This window comes from Daphnia pulex, chromosome 8, assembly GCF_021134715.1.
Source record: "Daphnia pulex isolate KAP4 chromosome 8, ASM2113471v1".
In the NCBI taxonomy this organism is placed as follows: domain Eukaryota; kingdom Metazoa; phylum Arthropoda; class Branchiopoda; order Diplostraca; family Daphniidae; genus Daphnia; species Daphnia pulex.
This window is the reverse complement of record NC_060024.1, coordinates 7,640,589-7,657,811: the sequence shown is the minus strand read 5'-3', so window position 1 is coordinate 7,657,811 and position 17,223 is coordinate 7,640,589. Positions and strand designations below refer to the sequence as shown.

Below are 17,223 nucleotides of genomic sequence, written 5' to 3'. Positions count from 1 at the left end.
ACGATTGGTTAAGGAATGAAAAGTAAAATAATTTTTTTGTCTTAACAAGCGATCCACGACTCAAGTAGACCGAAATCCCGGAGCGGCTTTCCAGATCTAAATCCGGAAAAGGCCTTACAAATATATATAAAAAACATAATCATGTTTGTCTCTGCACGTCGGATTTACCTGCGTTTGCAGAAAGACGAAATTCCCACCCGTTTCCAAGATATTAGGCGTTAAAGTTTTTTTTTTATTTTGTTAGAAATGGGGGGTGCTTTGACATCGCTTTTCTGAAAAGCGAAGGAGCTATAGAAAAAACTAATTGTATATCTAACTAATTGTCAACCGTGCAAGCTGTTGACAATGTCCAAGCTGTGACATTGGCTAAGACTGCCAGTAACAAACCTGCTGCTTCAATCATTATTGAAGATTGGCAGCTATCTGGAAAGTACAAGAGAAGGCCAATTTCTCAGGAGGAAATAGACTTCATCAATGTAAACTTCTTTCATTATATGTATAGTACTACTATTTCTGTAACAAGATCTTTATTTTTTAACAGAGAGGAGGTCCCTAGTGATTTATTTACAAGGCATTAGTTTCTATGGTTGTATTTTAGAGTATTGAATAAACTTTGTGCTAATTCTTCTTTGCCAGACTCTGCAAATACAATCCTAAACCCTTTTGAACTGCATCAGTTTTAACAAAATTTACAATTTGGTTCAAGTCTGCTTCACGGGTCTCTGAAAGATCTTTAATTGCTGCTTCTCTGATCTTCATCTTGGACAAATAGCAAGCCATACCTATTTTTCAAAATCTTCAACTGTAGAAAACGTCTGAATAGACTGTTATAAATTTCATTTAATATACCTGGAATCTGGAGGAATTCTTTCAATTCTGCTTCGGCAACGGCAGTGGCATTTTCCGTATCGGGAACTAATTTGTCAACCAAACCTATTTTAAGCGCTTCCTCGGGACTAAATAGACTTCCCAATTGAAGCGCACGTTCTAGTAAATTAAACAAAAATGTTTAAACACAAAAATGTTTTTATAATAAAAAGATTAATATTTATAAATTCTTACCGGATTGTCGCACACCTGCCAAGGAGAGAAAAAAAATTTAATTGTGAAAATAAAAAAGTAAAATAATAAGTATTAAAGTAACTGTTTACCGATGGTATTTACAAATGTATCCTTGACCCTCAATCAACATAAAATTATTATTTCCCGCTTCATCTAGTCTTTTGAGTATTTTGTCGTTTTATTACCATGAAGGCACAACTACTCCAAGCGTTGTTTCATTAAGGCCAATTCTGGATTTTCCATTTAACATAATTCTGGAATCACAACTTATTGCTAGTAAACATCCACCAGCAGTAGCATTCCCTAATACAGTTGTGTAAAATGCAAATTAATTTCCCAATAATTGAGGAAGCACATGCAAATTTTAATCAGCTCATATTGTAATCACCTCATACCCTGCAAAAAAGTAATTAAAAAAAATTATTAATTTGTTTTAGTAGTGGATCTTTTAATGAATTTCTTACATTTATAAGGGCAACAGTTGCCATTTTTGAACCATACAATTGAAGCCACAAAGTTTGAAGCGAAGACCAAAATTGATTTAATCTGTCATCAGTAGGCTGGTAAATTTCACGAATGTCCAGGCCAGCACTGAAAATACCAGGGCAAGCCTATTTTTTTTACAAATACCATTTAGTACAACAATGGTAAGTGTAAATATGATTGGCAACTGGCAATACCGAAGTTAGGATAATTCCTTTACATTTGTTTTTCTCCAATTCAATCAAGGACTGGGACAATGCTTGAATCATTTCAAGGCTCAAGGAATTAACTGGGGGTTTCTGCATTGACACAACAGCATAGCCTGTTCCATGAGAGTTTATAGATTAAATATTTATAACAGTGCTTAAAATAGTGCAGTAAAGACGAACCTTGTTTTTCTTCTAGTTTAACTAAAGATGAAAGTGATGCGGTTGATTGAATTGTGGTTGATTTTCGAAGAACGGGTAATACTTTATTACGAGCGATGCTTGTAACCGACATCATTTTCGTATGATATTCGTCTTTGAAAAAATAAATGAATAAAATTACTTAATAAACTTCTCTCGAGGAAAAGTAAACAGATTCGTCTGTACACACCTGGCAGAAAGCCCAAAAAAGTAATCTGTATTGCGCCGCTCGGAGCAAGAGGTTGCCAGTGTCTCCTATCTTTTTAAAAAGATAGTATCTTTTTTAAAATAACGCCTCTTTTAAAGAAATTTGGCGGAAAATCTATCGGCGTAAACAATAAAAATTTAGCGCCAAGCTAGTAGACTTTCCGCCAAATTTCATTAAAAGAGGTGTTATTTTAAAAAAAGATACTATCTTTTTAAAAAGATAGGAGACACTGATTATTATAAACTTGCCTCATAGCAACGACCGTTCCCTCCCCCCCATTTTACAATCTTCATCCCCAGCTACTTGAAAACAATATGGCCACTCAGTCAAACGTCAAAAACCTCATGCTGGGTCTGTACTAGCACTTTTTACAGACAAGTTACGGTCATACAGTCATACAGACATACAGACTTACAGACACGCTATTTCTGTTTTTCCGTAACGCAATCTACACTGCACATTGGCTTTACAGACATCATACGGAAAATGGGCGTTGCAATTTACTTAGACAATTTTATGTTATATTTTATATTTAATTAAAATATATTTTATTTTATATTATATTTTAACTTATACAATTTACGCATTTATTACGTACTTCAATGTTAAGTTTTTAAGAACACACGAAGACTGTGCGACGAACATAAACAGACAATGTTGAAGTCATGTGTGGTTGTACTAATCAAAAGTATTTGCTTCATTCTCATTGGTTGAACCTTATTTCAGCTTATTTTTCAGCTTTACAGACTCTCTCGCTTACGGAAAAATATTGAAACGTTTGAAACTTTTTTTCTTACAGACATACAGACATACAGGCATACGCTTACGGAAAATTGCTAGTGTAGATTGGACGGAATAAGCTTTTCGTATGTCTGTATGTCTGTATGACCGTAACTTGTCTGTAAAAAGTGCTAGTATAGACCCAGCATCAGTCAAATAAAAGGTGATTTTTGTTTACAACTGTACAAAAAACACCCGAAGGCGTACCAGACCAGGGTCTTGTACTTGTTTATCTTAAAATTTTGTTGTTTACAGTCTATATTTTGAAATAATTTTTATCCGATTTGGGGAAAAACCCAGGAAAAACCCTGCAAAAAACGTGCCATTAAAATTTGAACATACAAAGACATTATCAAATATTACATTTCAAACGTTCTTTAAACAATTTATCCAGATAGGAATTCTTGTCCCAAGGCGGGACCAAAGCCGTGCGGATGGTGCGGGGGGGCACAGGGGAATCTCTAAGATGTCCCATTGCGAGCCCTTATTTGAACACGTTATACTCATTTTCATCTTGTCGGATACGTCATTTTTTACTCCCTCTCGTAAAAGTCTCTGATGCGTCCCGTTTTTATTTTTTGGCTCCTTCTCGACACTTAGAAAATTTCGGAGAAACTGTCTTTGTCTTTTCGCGGCAAAGTTTGATTCTAAAATTCTATTACTAGCTTTATCTTCAAAATTATGATATGATTTCGTGGCGCATCTGTATAGTACTGGCTTCTCACCACGACGATCCGGGTTCGATCCCCGAGTCAGGTATTTCTTCAACTGTGATGGTTATATGCAGTCGAATTATGATCTGTGCCTGGTAACCCTTTGCATACTCTGACAAATAAACTTTGTCCGGATATCCGGATCACCGTTCGTGAAAAAATGTCGGCACAGCAAACACTCATATGAAAAAGAAGAGTAAAGAAAAAAATTTATTATTAATGACTTCTTGAGATCCTTTTTCCGTCCCAAGTACGTCTAAAGTCCATCCAATGGGACGGGATAAGGACCGCTATGAGATCTCGGCGAAGCGGACATTGGCCATACGTAAAAGACGTCATAGGAATGTAAACTTGGGAATCTGCTATGTGCCAAGTACATCCCAGACGTCTCAAAGTGACGTGTTCTGGGCGTCTATGGTACTGCAGTGTGCTATCTGGATTACATTCAAAGTCTACTGATGTTTTTTATTCCATTAGGGAAAACCCAGGGAAACTGGGAAACCATGGTTTCGATAACACTTCGAGGTTATGTATGATGTAGGTTATATATAGCTTACCATCCCTCCAGCAGCTGTTCATTCAGCTGTTATTCTGATTTGTTGACACGATTTTGAGGCAGAGGGTCCCTCGCCCAGCCAAGAGCCAATATTCTAATTTCGCAGTGCATTTCTTTCACGTGTTTTAATTTATAAAACTATTCATTGAATCGAACAAAATGTTTAGTATTGCAAAACAGTCTTTTCTGTTTGGAAGGAAGCTGGCAGGCATTTCAGTTCCAAGGTATATGGAGCGCGTTATCCCTGAGGGATTTAGTTTAATAAATTACCGAAGGTTTGGAGGCTCTTAACGCAGCACAAGTTACAGTAGTCTGCTAAAAGAGGCTCCCCAAAATTCTTCATTGGGAAATTTTCTCGGCGAATAAGATTCGAGGAAATCCGAAAAACACGATTTAGGGTATTTTTGGTTAAGTTTTTAACTATAAGGCATGACAAAGTTAGGTATAGAGCTTATTAGACACTTCTTACCTTAAAAAAAGAAACTATGTGACTCTTTTAACCTTTTCGATGCATTTAAAAAGTGAAGTAGTGGCCATTTACTTTTTGACGTTGTTTTCTGAGATAGTTCATAATGTGACGGAGCTAGATTAGGTTAATGGGTAAATGTAAACAAACGAAAATAGAATGACAGTTACACACTTTTGTGAAAAGCAATCTATGGTGAGCAGTGAAACGAACGTCGTTTTTTTACTTAAGTCATTTTTTGACTTAAGTCATGACTCATGACTTAAGTCGTTTTTCACGAATTTTGACGTGTTAGTGACGTTTGACGTAAGCCTTTAAAAAAACCTGACTTTGACGTTGACTTTTGACGTTTCGGATGTGTAAAAAGACTTTTTCCCGTCCAAGTCGATAAAATGTAAATTGTAATGTTAAAATGTGTGTGTGCTGTTTTCTGAAAATTTGTTGATTTTTCAGGCAAATTTTCTTAAAATGGCTAGCAAGAGTACAGAGGTTTTTTTTTTAATAGCAAAAAACGTCCTTTAAATTGAGTTAAAAAAATGTTAATCCAAAAACTATTTTTAAAATGAAAATTTGACGTTTTGCTGACTTAAGTCATGACTTTTGACTTAAGTAATTTTTTCAATGATGTTTGACGTTTTGACGTTGACTTTTACGGAAGAATCTTCCGTGACGTATGACTTTGACGTTTTTTTAAAACGTAAATTTTTTCTGCTGACGTTAGAATCACTGATGGTGATACATGGTGAGAAAACTAAGTCATAGTCAAAAGTGGAGAGTTAAAAACTATTAATCATTAACTTAACAAAACCTAAATCCCGAAGGCGTCCAAGGCCAAGGGGCTTTATACAATTGTAGCAGTGCACCATTAATTGGGTTAGATTTTCTCAGTGAAGAAACTAAAAATCAACAATTATTTTATTTTTTTAGAGTTTGTTTTTTACATTATGGAGCTAGTAGCAATGTGGTAGCCAATGCAGTGAAGTTTGGATCACATGATGGTCAAAGGCGACCTACAGCGAAAATGCCCAAGTTAACTGATATTGGTTCTCGCACCTTATTTGGTCCAGAACAAGATTCTTTTAGAGAGACTGTGAGGAAGTTTTTTCAAAAAGAGATCACTCCTCATAGTCAAGCGTAAGTTAGGTCTTTATTCAATCAACTGATGACAGACATTTTACTCGATTTTGCACAATTTTACAGGTGGAATGAGCGTGGGTATACTGATAAAGAAATTTGGGAAAAAGCTGGATCATGTGGATTGCTAGGTATCAACATACCAGAAGAACATGGTGGTATTGGAGGTTCTTTTGCCGATGCATGTATTATAATGGAAGAACAGTAAGTGCAGCTAACAACAATTAATATGGTTTTTTTTTCATTTAAATGTTTGTATTTTTCAGAGGCTATGCTTCAACAGATGCACCAGCCTTCCCCGTTCATTCTAATATTATCATGCCTTATTTTAGCAAATATGGAAGTGAAGAACAAAAACAAAAGTATATCCCAGACATGACAGCTGGAAAAAAAATTTCGGCTATCGCCATGACTGAGCCAGACGCTGGAAGGTATAAAGACATTTTCTTTTTATTTCATTGAGCTTTCCCCTTTCTTATTATTATCCTATTGTTTCGCAACGAAAGCGATCTTCAAGGGATCAAATCATTTGCGCGGAAGGATGGGTCAGATTACATTCTTAACGGATCCAAGATATTCATCAGCACCGGGTGGTTAGCCGATGTCGTTGTAGTTGTGGCAGTAACCAACAAAGAAGCAAAATCAGCAGCTCATGGTATTAGTTTGTTCATTGTTGACGCAGATACTCCTGGATTTAAAAAAAGCTGGCTGATGAAGAAAATCGGCTTGGGGGCATCTGTAAGTTTATTTTTTAAGTTATTACACCACGTTTACATGTCATCAAATTTCATTTGAAATCAAAAGGATACTGCGGGTTTGTTTTTCGAAGATGTCCGTCTTCCAGCCAGTGCACTGCTGGGAGAAGAGAATAAAGGATTCTATTACCTAATGAATGAATTGCCGCAGGAGCGTTTGCTCATCGGCGTCCACGCTTGTGCTCAATCCGAATTCATGTTTGAAGAGACAAAACAGTACGTGATGCAGCGCAAAGCCTACGGCAAAACACTTTCCAACTTGCAGGTTCACGGTTACAATTTGTCATTTACCCACTTGGAGTGCGCGACCCTTTATAATCTCACATTTTTACACAGACGATTCAACATAAACTCGCCGAGATGAAGACCGAGATTTGCGTGGCACGAGCTTTTATCGACCAGTGTATCGCGCTCCACGAAGTGCAACAGCTCGACGCCCAAATGGCTTGTATGGCCAAAATCTGGTACTAGGACAATTTCCCATTGTTTGCCCTTGCCCACAGCGCTGCTGCTCATTCTTCTATTTACCATTTTATTTTTCTTTCTTTGTTGCCTTTCTAGGGTCTCAGAGTTGGAAAATAAGATTGCAGCCCAATGTTTACAGTTACACGGAGAAGCCGGATACCTTTACGATACTCCTATCGCTCGCGCTTACCTTGACGCCAGAGTTCAGACCATTTACGGCGGGAGCAACGAAGTCCTAAAAGACCTCATCGCTCGCCAGATCCTAGCGCCTGCCAAGAAAATATAATTGATATTGCAACAGCGCACGGTAACCAATTTTAAATAATTTAAAATACAAAGTAAAAAGAAGAAGAAAGACGAAATCGAACAAGAACATCAATACCAAATAAAATCAAATAAGAAATACTCTCCAGTCTCCACTCATATAGCAGAAAACTTGTCTTGCTAGGGAAGATCCAAACTTTTTTTTCATTTTGTTTACACTGCTGAGAACTCACTGCACTGACAGTTGGAAGGTTACGCAAAAAAAGCGAATTCACTGCCTAGGATTCGGCAACCAGCTAGGTAACAAGTACGCAAATTAATTTTTTAAAACAATAAAAAAAACAAATGAAAACCCCACTACACGGTGTATCAAATTTTGACAGAATTATGTAAAAAATTTGGTGACGATTGGTCACTCAGGGAAGAAACGTATGAGGAAAAACATAATGGACATTAAACCCTCAGAATTCCACTCTTAGCTACTACTACATTACCCCCTATAACGCACACCCTAATATTGTTAAGGACCTTCGTATATAAATATACCTCAGTAAATATACCTCAGGTATTTGACTTCAACCTGTCAATATTGATATGGCGAAGTTGACAATACTGGACTTGGGACAGGCAAGACGCACGTTTGAGTTCGCTGAATTCAAAGGGTGAATTATTACTTATAAATAAATCTGGTTATTAAGATTGACATATATAAAGAAACAGAGCTGCCAAACACCCAGAAAATCCTTTTCCGCGCTTACAAGTGGGAGTTTAATTGTCTAATACATTCCGTAGTAACCATAGGTAGAAATAATCACAACTTCACCTGCGTATAACCACGTTTTGCGTTTGAATGAAATAAAAATATTCAAATTAACAGACCGTCGTCTTCTGTCCATTCGTATATCCTAACACAGGAATTCTCACAATATTGCAAAACGCAAGTACAGAAAACAAATACCGAATAGCTTTGTGCCACTGACGAGCATAAATTAGAAAACACCAAGTTCTTCTCAATACACACGCTATGTCATGAGAAAACAAAACATTGGCACAACCTTCTCTCGACTATACAGCAATAGAGAACTACTGGTAATCCTATTGTCGGAATTGAAACTGACCAGCAGAAAATGTAAATCTAACCATTAGCTGTTAGAACCATTTAGTGCAATAACCATTATGGGAAACAACGAGGACGACCCAGACGAAGGTCCAAGAGACCTGAGTGAAATGGCGCTTAGTCTTCTAGACCGAGATCTGGACGGCCGAGTGTCGTTAGAATATTTTCTTCAGTCAGTCCAGAATGACTATCTTTTGATGGAAATATTCGAATCTTGTTTGCCATCAGGGGCCCGAGCTGCGGCTGTTTTGGCTGTATTAGGTGGCAATGGAACACTTCCTATTTCTGTCCCTCCCCCTACTGCGTGAAGTCGTAATTCGTTTGCATGATAAAATGTCATGTTCATTTTTTTACACGGTCTATTTACCCATTTCACCAGTTGAAGTTAGTACAAGTATTGGCACGTTATTATCGTAGACTTTATGGAATTGTTTTTTTTTATAAAATAAAATAATAATGCTTTTTACCTATAACTATAGCGCCGATTTTTAAAATAGCGATGAGCGCTGGGCTTTGACATCTCATTTTGGAACAAATTTATATTATCATTTATTTTATTAATTAAGAAAATGGTTTAATTCATGAATCATACCTATTACACAATAGATTGCTACACATGTGATTGATTATATTTATCAGAAGTATTAAGAAATAAGCTCGTCTGTCATTTTCTGTATATAAAGCGGTCTGATGTTAATGCCGCAATTTGGAATTTCCCGATTTTCTTATTTTTGCTTATCTTCTTTCTTTCTCAAAACAGTTGTCGTGACAAAGGTGACAATGGCTTGTTGATTGCACATGTAGGGGAGACTGGAGTAAGACGGAACGGTTTTCGTTTTCCCGCTACATCTCCCAATTTGATAACCCTATTTTATTTATTTTTTACATTTTTATGTATTTAACATGTGAAGGTACCCCCCATATTTTTTATTTAATTTTAGAGTAAACCGTTTACCCGTAGGAGACGGCTAAAGATTTCAAAAATTTGTGGAAGGTGCCTATTTTGAGAGGTAAGTGAGGACACTATTGGTTGGGGTGGGACGTTTGCTTTATAATCCTTAAAATTTGCAAAAAAATTTTCAAAAAAATTTAAATCGTGTTTCCCTATATCAATTCTATATGTCTGTAAAAAAATTTGGAATTATCGTGTAAATTGAGATTTACATTTAATGAAAAAAATAGCTTAGCAACGCCCCATTTGAGGGCGGAGCTCCCTGCCTATCTAAACTGCAGTAAAATTTGCTGTCCTAAATTCCCGATATTCTGTCTTTTTTTAAATGTCTATATTTCTTAAACTAATGGGTCTAAAATTCCAATTTTTTTTAACGATAAAGAAATGAACAAAGTTTCTTTCCATGTAAATATAATATGCATTTTTTTGTATTATTTAGTCTTCCCTACGATACACAGTCGTGAAAAAGACTAAAAATTTGTGGTCAAAATCCAATATTTTTCTATTGAGTACAGATAACAAGGAAGGGGTCGAAAAAAAACCGCCGAAAGCTGCTCGTGAAATTTTTCTCAACAAAAAGACGACAGTCTTTCTATCTGCATTTTGTGTGACCTCGCTTCCACCTTCTCTTGCTTTGAAGAGCGGCGTTTTCTTTCCCTTTCCTTAACTTTCGTTGGCAAAAAAAGAGAACGAAGGCCAACTTCTTCCCCCGTACTCTTACTCCCCCTTAGAAGGCGGCATACTTCTGATCCCCTGTTCATCCCCCCTTTCGTCCTCTCCTACCCATTTTCTATTTTTAATAGCAGGGGTTCACCCACCACCCACTTGACTATCAGTGGGAGAAACATGGCCGCTATCCGTTGCATTCATTGCCCTTTGCAATGAACGACAAAGTCTATATTCAAGAATTATGGAATAATGAAATGTAATGCTGCATAGTCAACACATCAACACATAATTTAAATAGAAATATATGGACTATAAAACATTTGATGTCTATGCTTCTTGCTGGTTATACAAGCGTCTTAGCTATACATTCGCGTATCATTAATTTTCAGAAAAATTTCTAAGTTCCAATTTTCGTATTTTCGAATCATACATGAAGTTTGTTTTGAGCTGAAAAAGCAATAACCAAGTACCCCAGTTGATAACTTGTTAACCAAGTAACCCCAGTTACGAATCCATTGTTTCGAGTTCGTGGGATCGATCCCAGTTGAGGTGGAAAATGTAGTGAGTAGAAAACGACTTACACAACGATCTTACAATATTTTTGAAACTAAAATATTGAAGTGGGTGGGATGGGGTTGATTGAGGTTGATGGTGGGTGATGTTGATGGATGGTTTTCACACTCAGCAAAAAACTGTTTCCTTTCCCCTTGAAGGGATTTAGTCTATAAGAATCGACGTAAAATGTATACGGAAAATTACCCGCGTTTTTGCTTGTGTACCGATGAAAAAGTTGCGTATTTTCACGACAAAAAAACGTCGTGTGATATTTACGGACTCATCTGTCTTGTAAAAACACAACAATTGTCGTCTTTTTCAAGACTTTTTTTTAGAGAGTTTACCACCCGTAATTTGCGATTTATAAATAGCCGCGCGTAGAGAACGAGAGTCAAGACTTCTTGTATTTTCTCTCAAACGATTTCACGATGCTGGAAAAATTTATCAACAACGATGATGGAATTGAAATTGACAACAAATTTATCAACGTTTTAGCCTACATACAAAGGTGTACATAGGCTTATAGCCCTTCACATTTCATAATTTCCCGTGCGTCAAGGCCATTTGTTTGGGGTTTTACACACATGAGTTTGACATTATTAAAGAGATAACTGCTGTGCGTTTCGTTGACTTAACAGCATATCTTCAATCTTATATTGATTCTACCCAAACAACTCACTGCTGATTTTCCCTTTTCTATCTTTTTTGTTTTGTGTAACTAGAGGCAATAAGTAGATGGGTTTTCCCTTAAGGTATTAGATTAAGGGCTATTTTTGTTTTATTTTTGTTATGGCGCATGTTGGTTTAGCTATGCTTTTTCTGGGGGTCCAACCTGTGACTGTGCAAGGCGGTTGCCAATCAGATTCCGTCGATAAAATTAACGTATCAAGAGTCACATATAAGTCCGTAAAGAACAAATCGTAAAAACCAATTGGGAAAACCCAGTATAACCTAAGCCTCAGAAAGATTTGACCCACGACTGCAGTCCGATTTAACAAACAGTTTGGAAAATATATATTGGGTTTCCTTGGCTTATCTTGAAAATTTTCCTGGTTTTGCGTATAGTGGTAGTGAAAAGAACAAGAGCAACACTTCCCCTTCTTATTAATAAAAAAAGGAAAGAATCGGGACTTTTCAGAGCTCCATTCTTTTATTCAACTGTTCCTTTCAAGTTTGATCAAACAATTTTAAAATGTTGAAAACTACTTCTCTTTTGTCTCGTCGTTTCCTTCTTTCTTCGGCCGCCAGTGCTGAGCAGGATGTCAGGCAAATGGCCACAGCTTCCGAACTGGCCCGTCAAAGGAGATCCTTGCAGGGCCGTGTGGGTGTCGTCACCGCATCCACCAATGGGTAAGTTCAATTTTCTTAATTAATATACGACCATTCAGACAACATCCCTGTTTTTTAAGCGGTATAAAAACCGTCCCTTCCGTACCGTACAAACAATCCGAAAAAAAGACGGTTTTTATCCGTCTAATTGAAACGCTTAAAAACTAAAGGGTTCCGTCTGACGCCCCTATTGTGCCGGAAAAAAAGGACGGAAAAAAGACGGCTTTTGTCCTTCCAATTCGTGTGGTCCCAAATTGGTTTTTTTATGGGCACAAATATAAAATTCCGTTTGGCCCAAAGCAGTCTAAAACTGGTCTCGTTTCTGTGTTTTGGGTTAGTGAACAATGACACAAAGACACGAAATGCGCGAAAATTCTAAGTCCAAATGCTATCTTAAGAAACAATTTTTTTAACTTCGATTTCCAATAGTACATGGGTGAGTGGTTAGAAAGTCGGACTAGTAATTCGAACATGAGAAAATGTTGCGTTCTAACCGCAGAGCGAAGAGAACTTTTATATTTGAAATTCGGCTTCAGAAAGTACGATTTAAGTGATTTAACCATAAATTTATTTTTAAATAATAAAAAAAGAAATTTTAGCATGTTTTAGGCTAAATTTAAACAAAAATTTGATTAATTAAAAAAAAAAACACAAATAAACCCAAAAACAACGGATTAAAAACCGGCATTGGCCCAACATAAACCCCCTAAAAAGCGGACACATTCCCTTGTTTGCGCCTGATTTCATCCCATAAAACCTCGTCTTTAAAACGGTATGCGCGGTCCCAATACGTTAGAGAAAAGACGGCTAAAAGACGGAAGGGTGCTGTCTGTATACTGATCGATTTTATTGTTGTTTTGAAAATAGAATGGGGTTCGCCATGGCCCAGCGTTTGGCCGTCGATGGAGCTCACGTTGTCATTAGTAGCCGCAACCAGAAAAATGTTGACGAAGCTCCTGCCAAGTTGAAAAGCGAAGGTCTGTCCGTTTCGGGAATGGTTTGTCACGCCGGTGACAAAAAAGATCGGACAAGACTCCTGGAAAAGACAGCGGCAGAATTCGGAGGTTTCGATATTTTGATTTCCAACGCCGCAGTAAATTCCGGTTCAGGCTGTCTGATGAAAGTGAGTCCTTTACATTGAGTAGTAATGTACATATTCTTAATTTTCTTTTTCTTATCTATCAGTGCACTGAGGAAGTTTGGGATAAGATATTCGACGTCAACGTCAAGTCTTCGTTCTTCTTGTCTAAAGAAGCTCTTCCGCCCATGGAAAAGAGAGGCAAAGCCTCCATTATGTTTGTTTCGTCTGTTGCTGGATATATTCAAAATTCCGCGGTAATAAATTACAAATTAGATTGTGCCACTTATCAACACCACAGTGTTGCTGACTTTCGTATCTCTGTTTTGGTCTATAGGTTGATTTTATGGGGGCTTACGCTTCGAGCAAAACAGCTCTTCTATATTCTGATTCTGATTCTGATTTGAATTCTGATTCTAATTCTAATTTTTTTTATGATTATAATTCTGATTCTGATTCTTTTTATGATTATGATTGTGATTATGATTCTAATTCCGATTGTAATTCTGATTTTGATTCTGAGCATTGGAATTGCCCGTATGGAAATGTCCCAAATAATCATACGATAAATCATGCATTCCACGCGATTGTATATGATTATTGACAAGTTTTCCTGACTAATTTTCGTGTTTTTTCCGAAAAACATTCTTTTTTATCATGTGAAATAATTTCAAAGTCCAGGATCTGATCTCAATTTAATCACGCCAGTGAAAATCAGGAATACATCAATAATAAATCACGAATAACAATGTATTTCATCCTGGCGAATGCTGAACATGGCATTGAGTTTCATCCTGATTTATATTTTACAAACATATTTTGTTATTACCTGTTGATTCATCACTCATTATTGGTTGATTTAATAGACGTAACTTTCAAAATGATTTTTTGATTGATTTAATGATGATTCATCTTACAGTTAATTTTTTATCACAAATTTAAATCCTGATTATATTTCTCTGTTCATCATTGATTATTCGGTTATTTATTCCATTACGTTTGAAGTGTTAAAGCCCTGATTATTGGGGAATTTTAGTCATGATTTTAATCGATTTTAATACTGATTTTATCACTGATTATTCGGCCATTGCAACCCTGATTTATGATTGATTATATGTTCATTTTAACTGTCATAACTGGTACAACTGTGATTTTAATCCTGATGTAATTCCTGATTTTATTGTGATTTTCGCAATGATTCGGCATGATTTTGTTCTCTATGATTATTTCATGACGATTTGGGACATAATCAAATTGAAATCTACTGATTTAATTGTGAATTTAGCTTGAATTTTGAAATGATTTATAAGCAAGTAAAAGCTTGATTATTACACTGTAATTTTACTGGCCTGATTATTAAATGATTTAAATCCTGATGTTTTCTATGATTTTGGCATTAATTATTGGGTGATTTTAGACATGATTAATTTTGGAATCAACTGGTTGCTTGATTTTATCCATGATTCTTACCATGGATTTAGCGATGATTATAGAGCCATGATATGAGCGCTGATTACTATGTTGTGACTTAATCATGATTATATATTCAAAAACCGTTTCCCGCACTAGTCTAACCAACTTTATTACATGACAATGTCTCTTTAGCTGAGTGGTCTAAAGCGTCAGATTTTCAGGTTGTAGTCAAGGGTTCGAATCCAGAAAAGTTTTACATTTTTAGCGTGCCGTTCACGTGGTACGGCATTATCCATGTATAATAAAAGAACAAGCTTTTGTGGGAGGAGCCTGTGTCTGTCACGAACATTTTGGGGGAGGAGCCTGTGTCTGTTACGGACATTTGGGGTAGGGGCTTATTCATGTCCCAATGCACAAACGCTGTGATTGGTCAGTCGCAAATCACCACCAGATGTCTATAGTATCGCTATGATGACGCAATCTTTGATGACTAAACGACCAGATTTTCATCACCACCAGATGTCTATACCATCGCCGTGATGACGAAATCTTCAAGTAAGGTTCTGACTGGGCAGATTTCCCACGATAAAATCTATTATGGGCAGATCGTGCCATTAAGCTACAGAAAAGTGAATAGCAAAACAGTCCGACTTTACGCTAGACCAAAGTTCCCCGGATTTGACCGGGGCTAAGGTTATATATATAGAAAATATCCGACTGGTGCAACATAACTGACACATCACTGTATCAAATTCATCTGAATGGAATTGGAGCTGCACCAGTAACCTCTAGAGTCTCATGTCACGACGATTGGCGAGATCGTTAACCACTATACCATAAGATTATATTAAATAAAAACAAAGAAAAAGAAGAATTTCGTTCGTAGCGTGGTCGATTCTGTCTAGAAACGTCTAGAAACGTCTGCTACAGGAAACGAACAAAAAGAAACAGTCATCAACAAAAATTAATTAAAAATTAACCAGATTGAATTAGGGATAGAAATAAAAATTAGGTAATAAAGAAATGAATAAAGTATTCACTGTTAGGAAGAATCACAGTCATAGATAAGAAAAAAAAATTTTTACCGAGGAGAAGTTGGTTTTCCCATAAGACGCTGTAGGCGACACAGACCAAGTTGGACACAAATGAGATTTTCGCATTTGCGGAGAATGCACAACGCAGTATGTCCAACTGCTCCATCGTTCGGTGGATCATTCCCCGAAAAACGTAAACAACACTTCTAATATGGTAGAAGAGGGGATGGTATGTTCACGCACTAGAACTTTCCCATAAGTCGGTTTTTCAGGGTTTTTCTCAAAGCCCTAGTAAATTGTGCTGCCACCTAGCGTAGCGTTACTGAATCGTGTTTTCTTGAATTGTGCTTCCAAAAAGGGGTTATTATTCGCAATTTTTGATTTGCTGTCATTAATTGTTTTCCAAGTTGGGAGAGCGTCCAGCATCCATTTGAGACGACGTAAGTTCAAATCGACGGTCATATTTTTTTTATTTTCCTTTTTTCTGTATTTTTAAAGCGAAATTGATAGAATACCTCGATTCTGTAAAAAATACGAATTTTTTCACATTTTTTTTACAAAATTCTAATTTGTTTTGTTTTGCTAGGACGTAGAAAAAAAAACGTGTTCAGACATAGTTCTGGAGAAAATCCGCTTGGTGTCACTCCATATACCGGGGCAACCTGGGATCAAGCCTTATGGGAAAATTCTAGTGAGTGAACATACCATCCCCTCTTTTACCATGCTTCTAAATAATTTAAAAATAAATAAATGGGAATTCAGAAAAAAAAGATAAATACATGAAAAAATTCCCCGTTTAATTACCTATTTTAGTCCTACAACTTATTTGTTCCAATATTCAACTAGAAAACAACTACGGACTGTAATCTCAGGGACCTTCATCCCTCAAAAACCCGTAAGAACTCAACAAAGCAGAAAAACGACGTGATCCCAAATACGGCCGCCTCCAGGTTGCCATGGCTGGGGTACGCGTCATTGGTTTGCTCTATATCTTACCACAGATAAAGACCACGTCGTCTTTATCTATGATCTTACAGTCAGTCTTTATCGAAACACTTCAAAATTGGTGACTATAATGTTGTAACAATTTTGTCGATCGAGCCAAAATTGTAACAGAACGCTCGGTCGACTCCCGTTTTCTGTTACTTTCCCTTTCTACAAGACAATCTCTAACATCGACTACTAGATGTCGCTTCCGCTATACTTCATCTCATACCAGAGGAGGCTGCTACCATTTGAATCTGCCGCCAACTCGCCCCATCTTTGCCGCCAACTTGCCCCACCCCTTTCCCTTGTTACTTTCCCTTTCTACAAGACAATCTCTAACGTCGACTACTAGATGTCGCTTCCGCTATTCTCCATCTCATACCAGAGGAGGCTGCTACCATTTGAATCTGCCGCCAACTCGCCCCATCTCTGCCGCCAACTCGCCCCATCCCTTTCCCTTTTTACTATCCCCTTTCCCTTTTCGCTATATTAACTTTAGGCGTACTTTTATCTTTTATGACACTATATAAATATATTTTCCTTTTTCCTTCAACGCTTTTCAATAACAAACTCCCTTTTCGTCCGTCTCCGCTCTTGCCATGTCTTAGCGTGTCTGCTCACGTTTCCCTATACTATCCTCTCTAGGCCTAAACATGTCTGCTCCCTATACTTCCTCTCTAGGCCTATGCTAACCGTGCAGCCAGAATTAGTATAAAAACTGTATGTAAATGTTATTCTGGACTGCATTCTCCCACGGCATTCACACTACCATTGTGTTCCAGTCGCACTCTCCTTT

General features: G+C 37.0%; 3 protein-coding genes and 1 long non-coding RNA gene across 8 annotated transcripts; 2 read left to right on the top strand and 2 right to left on the bottom strand.

Moving 5' to 3' along the window:
- Positions 1-574: 574 nt before the first annotated feature.
- On the bottom strand, positions 575-2,201 carry LOC124199764 (enoyl-CoA delta isomerase 1, mitochondrial-like). The gene is made up of 9 exons (XM_046595700.1): positions 2,143-2,201; positions 1,935-2,066; positions 1,743-1,867; positions 1,527-1,673; positions 1,248-1,366; positions 1,152-1,180; positions 1,063-1,077; positions 850-987; positions 575-782 (listed from the first exon to the last, which is right to left on the bottom strand). The coding sequence occupies exons 2-9, from the start codon at positions 2,047-2,049 to the stop codon at positions 619-621; spliced, it is 852 nt and encodes a 283-aa protein (XP_046451656.1). The 5' UTR covers positions 2,050-2,066; positions 2,143-2,201; the 3' UTR covers positions 575-618.
- Positions 2,202-4,229: 2,028 nt separating this feature from the next.
- LOC124199606 (long-chain specific acyl-CoA dehydrogenase, mitochondrial-like) lies at positions 4,230-9,724 on the top strand. Of its 4 annotated transcripts, none has more exons than XM_046595450.1 (9): positions 4,230-4,433; positions 5,603-5,809; positions 5,876-6,013; positions 6,076-6,240; positions 6,316-6,547; positions 6,614-6,829; positions 6,901-7,028; positions 7,126-7,336; positions 9,352-9,724. In XM_046595450.1, the coding sequence occupies exons 1-8, from the start codon at positions 4,369-4,371 to the stop codon at positions 7,313-7,315; spliced, it is 1,341 nt and encodes a 446-aa protein (XP_046451406.1). In that variant the 5' UTR covers positions 4,230-4,368; the 3' UTR covers positions 7,316-7,336; positions 9,352-9,724. The 4 variants fall into 4 exon arrangements, with proteins under 4 accessions (XP_046451406.1, XP_046451405.1, XP_046451407.1 ...); XM_046595449.1 differs by lacking the exon at positions 9,352-9,724 and adding an exon at positions 9,171-9,337; XM_046595451.1 differs by lacking the exon at positions 9,352-9,724 and having other exon boundaries at positions 6,142-6,240; positions 7,126-7,433.
- Positions 9,725-10,778: 1,054 nt separating this feature from the next.
- On the top strand, positions 10,779-15,344 carry LOC124199607 (dehydrogenase/reductase SDR family member 4-like 2). 2 transcript variants are annotated; one of them, XM_046595452.1, is made up of 4 exons: positions 10,779-11,936; positions 12,783-13,038; positions 13,101-13,250; positions 13,331-15,344. In XM_046595452.1, exons 1-4 carry the CDS (start codon positions 11,779-11,781, stop codon positions 13,595-13,597), a joined length of 831 nt encoding a protein of 276 aa, XP_046451408.1. In that variant the 5' UTR covers positions 10,779-11,778; the 3' UTR covers positions 13,598-15,344. The 2 variants fall into 2 exon arrangements, with proteins under 2 accessions (XP_046451408.1, XP_046451409.1); XM_046595453.1 differs by lacking the exon at positions 10,779-11,936 and adding an exon at positions 12,356-12,687.
- LOC124199608 lies at positions 15,286-16,542 on the bottom strand. Its single transcript, XR_006876897.1, has 2 exons — positions 15,492-16,542; positions 15,286-15,330 (listed from the first exon to the last, which is right to left on the bottom strand). It is a non-coding gene; the product is annotated as an uncharacterized LOC124199608 (long non-coding RNA).
- Between the last annotated feature and the right edge of the window lie 681 nt (positions 16,543-17,223).

What these genes read in the sequence shown, in the direction of transcription:
- LOC124199606 (XM_046595450.1), top strand. Translation starts at nt 4,369, where the DNA reads ATGTTTAGTATTGCAAAACAGTCTTTTCTGTTTGGAAGGAAGCTGGCA. An exon ending in TGTATTATAATGGAAGAACA is followed by an intron (nt 6,014 to 6,075) that starts GTAAGTGCAGCT and finishes TGTATTTTTCAG; the next exon opens with AGGCTATGCTTCAACAGATG. An exon ending in AAATCGGCTTGGGGGCATCT is followed by an intron (nt 6,548 to 6,613) that starts GTAAGTTTATTT and finishes TGAAATCAAAAG; the next exon opens with GATACTGCGGGTTTGTTTTT.
- LOC124199607 (XM_046595452.1), top strand. Translation starts at nt 11,779, where the DNA reads ATGTTGAAAACTACTTCTCTTTTGTCTCGTCGTTTCCTTCTTTCTTCG. An exon ending in GTTCAGGCTGTCTGATGAAA is followed by an intron (nt 13,039 to 13,100) that starts GTGAGTCCTTTA and finishes CTTATCTATCAG; the next exon opens with TGCACTGAGGAAGTTTGGGA. An exon ending in GATATATTCAAAATTCCGCG is followed by an intron (nt 13,251 to 13,330) that starts GTAATAAATTAC and finishes TTTGGTCTATAG; the next exon opens with GTTGATTTTATGGGGGCTTA.
- LOC124199764 (XM_046595700.1), bottom strand. Translation starts at nt 2,049, where the DNA reads ATGATGTCGGTTACAAGCATCGCTCGTAATAAAGTATTACCCGTTCTT. An exon ending in AAGGAATTATCCTAACTTCG is followed by an intron (nt 1,674 to 1,742) that starts GTATTGCCAGTT and finishes TAAAAAAAATAG; the next exon opens with GCTTGCCCTGGTATTTTCAG. An exon ending in CAACTGTTGCCCTTATAAAT is followed by an intron (nt 1,367 to 1,526) that starts GTAAGAAATTCA and finishes ACAACTGTATTA; the next exon opens with GGGAATGCTACTGCTGGTGG.